This window comes from Emys orbicularis, chromosome 1 (genome assembly GCF_028017835.1).
Source record: "Emys orbicularis isolate rEmyOrb1 chromosome 1, rEmyOrb1.hap1, whole genome shotgun sequence".
NCBI classification, from domain to species: Eukaryota; Metazoa; Chordata; order Testudines; family Emydidae; genus Emys; species Emys orbicularis.
In genome coordinates, this window is record NC_088683.1 from 156,338,563 (window position 1) to 156,350,213 (window position 11,651).

Below are 11,651 nucleotides of genomic sequence, written 5' to 3' on the forward strand. Positions count from 1 at the left end.
GGAATATATGCATTTGTAAGAGGCACTTGGTAAATATCAAAATATATTTGAGAAAAGGTTGGGTGTTTGGAGTGTGCCAGATAGGCACATCTCATCCTACAATTTATGAGAAACAAGCATGCCTTCTTAGTACTGTAAGTGATGGAGAAGAGGCGGAGAAAGGGGATGTTAAGCTGAACTTTAGTACAGGAGGTGTGCTATTCCTATTGGAACACTGTGAAAGACAATCCTGGGAAGGGTTGCCCAGTCAAAAAAGGCTTCTAGTTCCTTTAGAAGGGCAGGCTTCAGACATTAATTTTTTTTACCCAAACATTCTTTCAATACTTGTAATTTTTTTTGAAGCTTTAATTGTGTTAAGGACTTCAGTCTCTAGTACATAGGAGTTCACATTCTGGGGAATTTGTCATCTGACTGAGAAAGTCTCTTCTGAAACTTGGCACCCAAAAGAGAGGATTTCAACCAGCCCCACTGTCAAACTCCTCAATAAATCAATTTTCAACTCTTCTAGAAAAGCAACACAGCTACTGCAGGAACCAATAAATTCTGGAGCCCCTCCATGAAAGAGGGTAGTGTCCCTACAGTGACCCACTCTGTAAAGCCAGAAAGTACAAGATGCTCATGCATAGCATGAGCTGTTGGGGGAACAGCTTATGCAAGAGCAGTCCAATGGAAAAACTGACCAGGACTTGAGGTTGAGGGAGTGTAAAGTGAGCAGGGGAGGCAATAAGGAACACACAGAATGATCTTGTTGCTGCTCTAGGACAGAATGTCTTTGGTTCTGTACAAGTTATTCTTGCACAGTTTCCTCTCAGTGAATAAGCAGCTGTATTACAGTACCTAAATCAAATGTGCAACAGCCATGTCTTCATGGAATTTATAACTACGGTAATTACAAACATGAGGCCATAGGATCCCTTCCCCCAACAAAATAATGGCAATAAGGCTTCTTGTGGCTTTTGTACAGAGGGTCCCAAAAGGCTTTTTTTTTTTTAAACCAGGAGCCTAGTGGTGTGATCACACCCGGAAAACAGCAGAGCCAGAGGTAAGCCACAGATTCCCTTTAGAAAATCTCTGGCTGATTAATGGTTCCCACCACACACAAGATTCCATTTAAGAAATACTCCAGTTAGAAATTAGTTACAAGGCAGCCAGGTGGGATAAGACTGGCTATAAGGGATGGGAGAGTTTGCAATATAGTAGTTGCTGAAGTTCCCATCACTGACATAGGGTGCTGGCTGATAATAACAGGTAACATTAGTGGCATTAGGTATGATGTTTTGTTCTGCCAACACTCTAAGTGCTAGCAGCGAGATCAGGTTGAGAGTCTGTCTCCGCTCATGTCCCATGAGGCACACTGTGCTCTCATTTACCACCCTGCGCAGGATCATGAGATAGTCGTATTTGCTTCTCTCCTCTTTGGAGAAGTGGTTCTGGAGGTAAGTCTCTAGTTTGCGCTGCTGATCCAGGATGTCAGGGAAGTCTATGAAGAACCGGGAGCACATGTAGCGCTCTAGAGTTTTAATCTCCTCCTTGTCCATGGGCCGGAAATCCCGCACTAAGAGGTTGCTGTACTTCAGGAGCCCACCACCTCGGATCTCCTCAGGATTCTTGGTAGCTATCAGTCGGTTTCGGAGGTGATCAAAGGCTGCCTCAAAGTCTCCATACATACTCTCTCCAATTACAGTTGGATGGAAGTGCTCTGACATAGGATTTTCTGAGCAGTCATAGTAAAAAAGCAAGGCATCTAGTATGATTTGGAAAGAGTCCACACTGAATTCAAACTGTCGTCGTATGCGATCTACAAACTTCAGCTCTACATTCCTGCCATGTTTGTTGGAGAGGGATATTAAGCTCCATCGGTCTGTCTCTGTGCACACTTTCACTAGCTTCTGGATGTAGGCTTCCTTCAAAGTCATTGCGCTGATTTTTAGTTTGCTCACCCCCTCTGGCAAGAAGTTTAAGAGGGACCGCAACACCACATCTCGGACGAGCTGAAACTCAGCCTCAGTTGGCAGGGACACTTGAAAAATTAGGTCCAGATCTTTGCAACCCAGTCCATTATCCTTGACCAAGACATGACCAGCAGCAGAGCCATTCAGCCGGACATCGTGTACTTGGATGCCTGCCTCATCCAGCCTGTTGCGAACGGTCTGAACAATGTCCTTCAGGGTTATTTTCAGTGTTGGGAAGTTGCCCCGTCCATGGATTGGAACCACCTCTGTCAGAACCTCATGCAGACGGCTGACCTGCTCCCAGCTCAGTACACTGCATGACATGCAATCAGTATTACTTCCTTTGCCTGCCATTTTAGAGTTTGATCTTCTCCAAAGAAACTGGAGGGGAAATAAAAACATTTTAAGTCAGATTTCACTGTTACAACAGAGCACAGGCTATACATCCAGGAAGTCAGTCTATTCATATCTTCATTATACACAGTGCTTGAAAAGTCATTCACCTACACCCCAATAGCGATCTCTTTTTCCGAACAGATATTTAGTCTGTCTTGTGGTAGACAGAAGTAGTTTCATGCTCAGTTTTGCTGTGAAAGACATTCTTAGTTAGCAGCTGACCTACAGTACAATCCTACATGCTGCTGCATCACATGGCAAGAACTTGGGTTTAGAATTAGATTAAGGGCCTGAATTTCATAGGTACTGTAAATCCACAATGCCAACTCAATTCAGCACTTCTGAAAAATCAGATCCAAGATATTTCTATTTACAGATGAAATAATTAGATTGCACCTCCAATTGCCATGATGTCGGAAGGCAAACATAGTCTGCACCTTATCACACCCCAATTAAAGAAATCCAACCCCACTGAGCTCAAACTCAAATTCTTACCACTCTAAAAGTGAAGACATTTCAGGATCCTGAATGCAAGCTGAAACTACACTTCAGTCATATAAAAGCTAAAGCCCCAACGTTATTCTATTCTTACTATGGTCCTCAAGAGAGGAGTCACTAGTTACAATGCATAACCTAAAGCCATATTTTTGAAAATACTAATATGCTTGCACGGACATTTTGCCTCACTTGTGAAGGAGCTAGCATGAATTCAGTTAAGCCATATTAAGGGTCATATAATGGCAGTATCTCACCTAGTTTTATGCAAAGGGGTTTCTAACCTCAGCAGGCAGCAAGTCTGATAATGCCTAGTCTTAGTCCAGACCTTTTGAAGTCTGTTGTGTTGAAGTTGAACAGATTCTTGCATCTTACTTGCCTAAATAGCTTTATTTGAAAATGTAATCAGACACGTATGGATCTTTTCTAGAGGTATTCAACTCCAATTGATATTAAGTTACATATAAAGGCACAGGGGAAACAAACACCTTAGGTTTCCATTGTGGCCAGATGCTTTTGTCATTTAAGACTAATCAAGGCCTGGTCTGTTGCTCCATCTTGGAATGCTCAAGCAGGCTGCACATGCACAGGGCCGGCTCTAGGTTTTTTGCCGCCCCAAGCAAAAAAATGTTTGGCCGCCCCCCACCCCAGCCCTGGGCTCCCCCCCACACGCACCCCCCTGCCACCCCAGCCCTGGGCTCTTCCTCCTTCACCTGCACCCCCTGCTGCCCCAGCCCTGGGCTCTCCCCCGCCAACTGCACCCTCCTTCCACCCCAGCCCTGGGTCACTGGTAACTCACTCCCAGGGCGGGTCATTCAGCAGGAATTTTAGATGTGCACAGAACACAGACAGGATTGGTTCCCACATGGTTACAGAACTCTAGTAAAGTGGAACAATTTTCAGCTTGTGTGATTGGAGGATATCTGGATGCATATTATAAGACTGTCCTCCATAAATGAGGAAAAGTTGAGGTGCCTTTATTATTCTTTTGTTCCACTCTTTGTTTCTATGGGGAATTTGCCAATGCAATATCACTGTCTTCCTTTTAAACAAATAAAACTAAAAAAGATAAATAAAAAATGGCAATGGCTGTTGAAAATAGCAATTCCAGTCCTAATAACCACTGGGAAGCATTTCTTGCTCAATTTTATCCTACTTTTTCTACAGCAAGTTACAGTGGATCAGTATATTTGATTTGGGAGAAATGAAGTAACAGCTGCCCAAATTGAGCTTGAGCACTCCTGAATTTTGAGGGTGTTCAAATCTGGAAGGCAGGTGCTAGATTCCCCTTTCTGAATATTAGCTAAATCTGGAAAGGAAAAGTCAATTTCTGCTTCCATGGCTCAGAAGTGGAAATCCTCCTACGTGCCTGGTACTGTATCTAAAGCTGCCCAGGTCCAGAGCCTCCCCTCCCTTACTTTTCATTTTAAATTCTAGTGGGATCCAAGTACCTCCCTTGCTAGGCTTCAGATAGAGAGGTACACTGTCCATTTAGTCCACCCAATTCTTTCTTTGGGGGCTGCAAGGTGAGGTCACACCAGTATCCCTAATCCAGGCTGGGGATATCTGGGCCAAAGCCTTCTACTCCTTACTTGTTCCCCGTTCAGTGCCACCCTGTTCTAAGCAGTGAGCTCTCCATTCACAGCAAGCTGCAGCATGAGGTTTCAGCTACCATACTCCCTCCCCCTCCCTTTCCGGTTGATAGCGGCCAAGGGAATGCTGGGAAATGTCATTCTTTCCCTGCTCTAGGGCTGGCTCTATAGGCAGGGAGCTAACCAAGGAACTACAGCTCCCAGGGCCCCCTGTTGGTTCTCAGCTCCCATGCTGGCTCCCTGCCGGCTGCCGCCCCTGCAAATGGGTGCCCAAGCACCTGCTTGCTTTCCTGGGGCCTAGAGCCGCCCCTGCACATGCAGCTGCAAGAGGTGGTGCAGCAAGGGCATTCATTCAATAGTAAGCCCTCTTGCTTATAAGAGGTGTTTAAATGCATTACTAATCTTGTACCTTCCTGTTAAATAACCATTGCAACCACACTGCAAGAAGGAGACTGTTTTTCAGGCAAGAGAAGTGGCTATCAGAACTGCAGGGTTCCATACCCACTGTCCTACAGCCTCAGTGTGACCTTGGCCAACTCATTTCACCTATGTCCCAGCTCTCCCCCTGTAGAATGGGAATAACCCCTAACACACATGGGGCACTGTGAGGCTAAGTGCATTTGTGAAGTGCTCTGAGGTCTTTGGGTGGAACTTACTACAAAGACCTGATCACATCCTCCCATGCATGCACAGAACTCATTTCGTTCAGTGGGTATGATGGGTCCCCAGAAATGCTAAGACCACTGTCTAAATGGGTCACTGGCAAGCACTCTAATGACATTCCATCTTTGGATCTCATGTACTAATCAGTCCTAGAATATTTATTGAGCTCCTCAGACCCAGATGACTCAGGAGCAGCAGTGTCAGAGCAAGGCAAACAGACTAAGATATCAAGCCTTCTGGCAACACTGCGTGGATGAATTGGATTTCTTTGGCCACCTCAAAAAGATGAGGAAGAACATCTTCACAGCCCATTTTGCTAGATCTACATAATTACGTCAGTCATCAACATTCTAATTATATACACACATATACATACGAGTGTTTAGATGCTCCATCTGGGACAGATTTCCTCCTCCCATGTCAACACTAGTAACTTTAAGTAATGTCACTTTTGGATCCCAACTGAAGTGAAAATAGTATGTAGAATTCTAGCAAAATAAACTTTGGGAACTCTTTCTTTGGTACTGCTATTCCTGCTTTCAGGACACTTCTAGCTGGAAAGTTAGTTTAGTGCTGCTACTACTGTCAGTTTCCTCAGAGGGATTTCTACAGTTCTGTGTGAAATTTAAACCCTAGGATTGTTAAAAATCAGAAGCCTCTCACATCTAGGTCACTGGTTCTAATCATGTATAGATTAGATGAGCTGTTAACTGGTAGTGGTTTAGTGACAACTGACCCAGCTGTCTCAGACTAGTTTCCAATAGACTTGGGACATCAGCACTGAGTAAGCCACAGTTTACATTTCAGTAACTTCCACCCTAAAATTCTTTATGTAAAGCAATGTGATATTAGAAGTAGCCTAGGCCCAATCCTGGTTCTAGGCCTAAAGCAAGATAAACTAGTTTAAGATAAGTCTAGTTTTCTAGACTCCCTGGAGTGTTACAACAGGCTGAGATTTTTAATTTGCTCGATGAACCATTTGTATTACCTTGCAATAGCCATTCGTATAAAACATATTATGAGTACTTAGTGTTACAGCAAAGAGTATTTCTTAGACATCAATAAGTGTTATTTGATATAATGACAAACATTTTAGATGTTAACTGCAGGTATACTCAGAATGGATTTGCTATGCTAGGGCATTACATAAGTGTGGTGAATAGCAATATGTATTACAGTGGCTCAAACTTTTTTACTGGTGACCCCTTTCACATAGCAAACCTCCGAGTGCAACCCCCCCTTATATATTAAAAACACTTTTTAATATATTTAACACCTTTATAAATGCTGGAGGCAAAGCAGGGTTGGGGGTGGAGGTTGACAGCTCATGATCCCCCCCCCATGTAATAACCTCACAACCCCCTGAGGGGTCCCAACCCCCAGTTTGAGAACCCCTGATATATTAGAAGTGCAGAAACAAGATTGTTGTATCTTATAAGATCTTTAAAAATACAAGGAAATCACATTTGGTGGTCTACACTTGGTTTCAGTGACTAGACAATGACATAGGTAGAAGTGTTGACTCATAACAGTTGCAGCTATAAACTTAATAATTTTAAATGCACAAGTTATTATACTTCTGCACACTATGTTCAACATAGTAGCTGCACTATATAGTGCAAGTGACAGTTACATACTTTAGAGTTGCACTTTATATTGTATTACTACAAGCATGTTAGGCTACTATTGCAACCAAATTTGTATCTGTGTTTCTGTATTGTGTTTTCCTCACTATAGAGGCACACAAAGTAATACCAAAATATGCCCAGTGTATTTGTTTCATAGATGCCAAAGCCAGAAGTGACCACTGCCAATGTAAAATCCTCCTGTGCACCAGCCCTCAATATTTGTTCCTCATGTAGGTACTTTTAGGTCACCCCTTTACCTCTAGTAAGTTACTGTCTCCATTAGTCCCCCATGCAGCGATCTTGTTTAACGACTCACATGTAACAGACTTGTTTCCCCAGACTGTCTAATCCCCTTTACCAGACGTGCTGCGTCTTCACTGAAGCAAGACTCCTTAGCAAGCAGGAGGTTTTCAGATTAGCAATTGAGTTATCAGCGTGCAAAGATAACTGCTGCAACTGGCCCAAAAGCTAATAGGGTCTCGGATAAATCAGCCAATGCTTTAAGTGCGCCCCCGAGCCAAGAGCTACCCGGAGAACAGTTAAGCCCAGGGTGTATTTTGCTCATGCAGTTGTCTGCACCTGTAACCTGAAGGGGTTGTGCGGGGCCCCGCCAGGCTCTGCCCTCAGGACGGTGCAGAAAGCACCGCTAGGCTCCCCCGGGGCCCGGGCATGACAGGCAGCCCCGCCCGTGGCCTGCCGCGCAGCCAGGGCACCGCAGGGCGGGCAGCGACGGCCGAGAGCAGCCGGGCCCGCGCATAGGAGCGCAGCAGGTCACCCGTCCGCTCCGCGCGCGCGCCCGGCCAGCCTCACTGGCTCGCGCGCTGCCCGCCGCTTATTAAACGCAGCCGCGCGGAGTCTCATTCACTCACCTGCTAATTCGGCGACACGCGCCTCCACAACCGCCACTTAAGCCTGTCACTCCATCCGGCTGCCCCCCACCGGCCCTATTTATACCCGCTCCGGTCACGCCCCCTTAGGGCCACGCCCACTTTATTTGCATTCCGCACGCGGACTCCCGAGCCCCGCCTCCATAGGTAGCATCCGCTTTGTAATTGGCCGCCGCCTCGATGGATCGTGCGTGACGCAAAGCTAGCACGAGAGACTCGGCGCTCTGGCAACCGCGGCTGATGGACCAGGGGAGCGCGCCCCAGCGAGAGCGTCCAGGTTCGCGTTTCGGGAACGCGCCGCCACGCTAACGGGCACCGGCCGAGCCAGGCGCTCTGCTGCCGGAGGGCGGGGGCGCTCCCCGCCGCGCATCGGGACACCGCAGGGAGTTGGGGGCGCGCGAGGGCGGGATGGAGCAGGAGGGGGTGGGGGACATGAAGGGGATGGCACAGGAGGGGGCGCGCGAGGGCGGGGTGGAGCAGGAGGGGGATGCGGAGCGCACGCAAGAGGGACGGGGCGGGGGTATATTGGGATACTCCAGGGGGATGGAGCAGGAGGGGGATGTGGGCATGTGAGAGGGATGGGGACATAGGCCAGGTGGGATAGGGCATCTTGTCTGGGCTTGTTCCGTGTGTGACAGCCACCATCCCCGAGTGAACAGGCCACCTGGCTGGCAGGGGCAGATGGGGATGCCTTTCACCCCGCGCACCAGCCTACCCACACCCTCTAACACAACTGGTCCATCACATGCCACCAGGAGCACTGGCGGTTTGGGAGCACCTTGTGGAACCTCTCCTGAGTGCTGCCCTCACTAGTCCCCTGGATTGTGGTCCAGCAAGGCCCAAGGACACAAGAGTACTGAATTTGCTTAGACACAGCTCATGGTTTCCATTCCAGCAACATGATGAGACCCAGAAGGGATGGTCTGGTGAACAATGCACTGGGCTGGCACTTGGGAGATCTGGTTTCTGTTCCTGGCTCTGCCACAAGTTATATGTGTGACCTTGGCTCATCTGCTATGTGCTATAGCTTCCCATCCCAAAAATAGGGATAGCACTTCCTTTCCTCTTGGGGTGTTGTGAGGGTAAATCTGTTAATGATTGTGAAGATACTGTAGAGATGAGGGACATATAAGTATACAGATAGATGCTGTGGAGCTGGCTAAGAAAAGAATATCAGCCACAAATGAACAACATGGAAGTGCTGGCGATCATGCCTGGAGATATTCAAGATCCTGTCTATGGTAAACAAAGGCTGAGAAACAAATGCAGTGGTCGTTACAGAAGTTTCAGGAGGGGCTAGAGAGCCCATTTTGATGTTCCCATGATTCAAGGTCTTTGGAAACTGCAGGAATTGAAGTTTCATATCCATGTCAGAAAGTAAAGCTGAGAGCCATCTGCATGGCCTGAAAAACTCTTCTTCCTCAGATTGAGAACAGATAATTCAGGACTTAAATTAACTACTCCATTAGGCATGTACTACATCACCACTGTGGAGCTGTTAAAGAAAGGGTACTTGGTGATGTGGTTCTTTAAGATAATTGTCTGAGTGGATCCACACTCCCCACTCTCCTTCACCAATTCAAAGTCTTTACTGTAGATTCCTGAGTTAGTGGAAGCAACTAAATGAAGGTTGGGGGATGATTTCTTTTATATTCTTGGGCTCAAATACATGTAGTCAAGGTGTGGGGGAGGTGTGCCGCTAGGGAATGAGGCTGACTAGAAAATATGAAGCTTGTACACTGTAGTGCACCTTATTCAATGGTGTCCATACAAACAGTGATCTCCAGTAACTACATTTAATAGGTAAATAGCCTTTCTTTCCCACTTTAGAGGACAGACCCTCCTTTTTAGCTGAACTTATGTACATTTAAGGCAAATTGATATTTGTTGCTAGTAACAAGATTTTATTTTGTTTTCCATATTTAGGGGATAAAAATGCTTTGACTATTTTATTTTTAAAGACATGCTCCTTCTTTGAATAGGTGGAGGAACAGAAAGGCCAAGATTTTAACTAGGGTTACCATACGTCCGGATTTTCCCGGACATGTCCGGCTTTTTGGGGCTCAAATCCCCGTCCGGGGGGAAATCCCAAAAAGCCGAACATGTCCGGGAAAATCCGGCGCCGCTGGGTGCTGGGCCGGGGCCGGGCCAGGGGCCGGCGGGGCTGGGGGCCGGGGGTGCGCTGGGCCGGGGCCGGCAGTGCTGGGCCGGGGCCGGGGGTGCTGGGCCGCGGGCCGGCAGTGCTGGACCGGCGGTGCTGGCCCGGGGGTGCTCGGCCGGGGGCTGGCCCGGGGCCGGCACCCCAAGGCCCAAGCCGAGCCAGGCTGGAGACGCTGGGGCCGGTGGGCCGCGCCTCCTCCCCCCACCCCCCCAGCTTACCTGCTGCCTGCTTCAGGCTTCCCGCGAATCAAATGTTCAAAAAGCAGGGGAGGGGGCGGAGTTGGGGCGGGGACTTTGGGGAAGGGGTGGAGTTGGGGCGGGGATGTGGGTGGGGCTGGGGGCGGGGGCGGGGCCCCGTGGAGTGTCCTCTTTTTGGACACTCAAAATATGGTAACCCTATTTTAAATTCAATCTAAATGTAAAAAGCCTGGTTTTCAAAAATGAAATAACCAGCAATTTGCACTGACTTCAGTAAGGAGCTGATTGGTGGTCAGCACTTTCAAAAATCAGGCCATTTAATTTAGGCACCCAAAAACAAAGATTTAGGACCCCATCTTTAGGCATTCATTTAAAAAAATGGAAAAAGATCATAGGGAAAGTTAATTGTCTAATTGTATATATATGTGTAGCTGAGAGCATAGCAATAGCTCAGGATCACAGCGTATAGATGCGATTGAATTCTACAGCCACCTCACTCACTGACACACCTTCCATTGGTTAGTATCCTGGAAACCTCAATCCATAAACCTGAAAGAGATTTGACTAAAAAAACAGAATGATGTGTGAAACGCATCTCAGTTTCCTGAATTTTGGACAGAGGATGGTTAAATCCCCCAGGCTGGTGCATAGTTAATTTTGAGATCTGATAAATTAACTAAATCTGATCTGATTCTCATCACAAATAATTTGATTGATTTCTCTTTCTGGAATAAGCTCCATATACATGTCTTTTCTGTCCTGTCTTTTTAGCTGTTCATATGCATTCTGTGCTGTCAGCAACATTCAACTTGATTTTCTCAACTGAAATAGAAACATTAAATAGAGGGAAAATGCTTCAGGAACATCAAAGAAAATGTGAAATAATGGGCTGCTAAGGTAGGAGAGAAGTGTTTGCCATGGCATAGGCACTAATGCCAAATCACTATCAGCGTGAATCAATACATCGAGATATGGAGCAAAATAAGGCTCTGAAAAATGCAGGCTCATGGATATGTTACTAAGGAGTAATTGGGAGTGGGACTCACCATTGCTGATTTACGAGCATGCTTAAAAATGAGACACTTCCCAGAGGCACAGCATTTACTTGCTCACTTGGATTATCAAATTGTGAGTTGTACTCCACGATGTGACCTGTACTCACTGTGATTACATCTCTATGTTAAAATTAAGAGTCACTACAGATTTCATTGTAGAACTCAGGATGCATAGGCATATTATGCATTCAATGTTTAACCTGATGCAAACATTCTGGAATCTATACTGAGCCTCAGAGCAGGAACAATTTCTATTTTTCATACCTAGGAGAGGCTGTAATGTTCACGCAAAATGCAATCAGTTTAAAGTCATACAGGGAACACCCATCAAAATCCCCATATCTATTAATAGTGCTTTCAGCAGTTTTACACTGCACCTTTAGATGTTTATGAGATTATGTTTGGTGTGTTGGGGGAGTGTGAACATTCACTAAATTTGGTAGCCTTGCGGGACAGAAACTAGTGCTTCTATGTAATGGAAAACTTTTCTGAGAATTTCTCTACCACAACTGTGAGTTTCCATAAACTCTGGGGGAAGATGCCAGTCATTATTGGATGAATTCATCCTTCAGAGATGGGGAAAAGACCAAGATATTTAGCAAATGTGGTGGGGGAAGCCAAAAAA

The 11,651-nt window shown here is 46.3% G+C and overlaps 1 protein-coding gene across 1 annotated transcript; it reads right to left on the bottom strand.

The window, feature by feature from the left end:
• Positions 1-352: 352 nt before the first annotated feature.
• Positions 353-7,653, bottom strand: TENT5C (terminal nucleotidyltransferase 5C). Its single transcript, XM_065410921.1, has 2 exons — positions 7,596-7,653; positions 353-2,333 (listed from the first exon to the last, which is right to left on the bottom strand). Exon 2 carries the CDS (start codon positions 2,304-2,306, stop codon positions 1,134-1,136), a length of 1,173 nt encoding a protein of 390 aa, XP_065266993.1. The 5' UTR covers positions 2,307-2,333; positions 7,596-7,653; the 3' UTR covers positions 353-1,133.
• Positions 7,654-11,651: the final 3,998 nt, after the last annotated feature.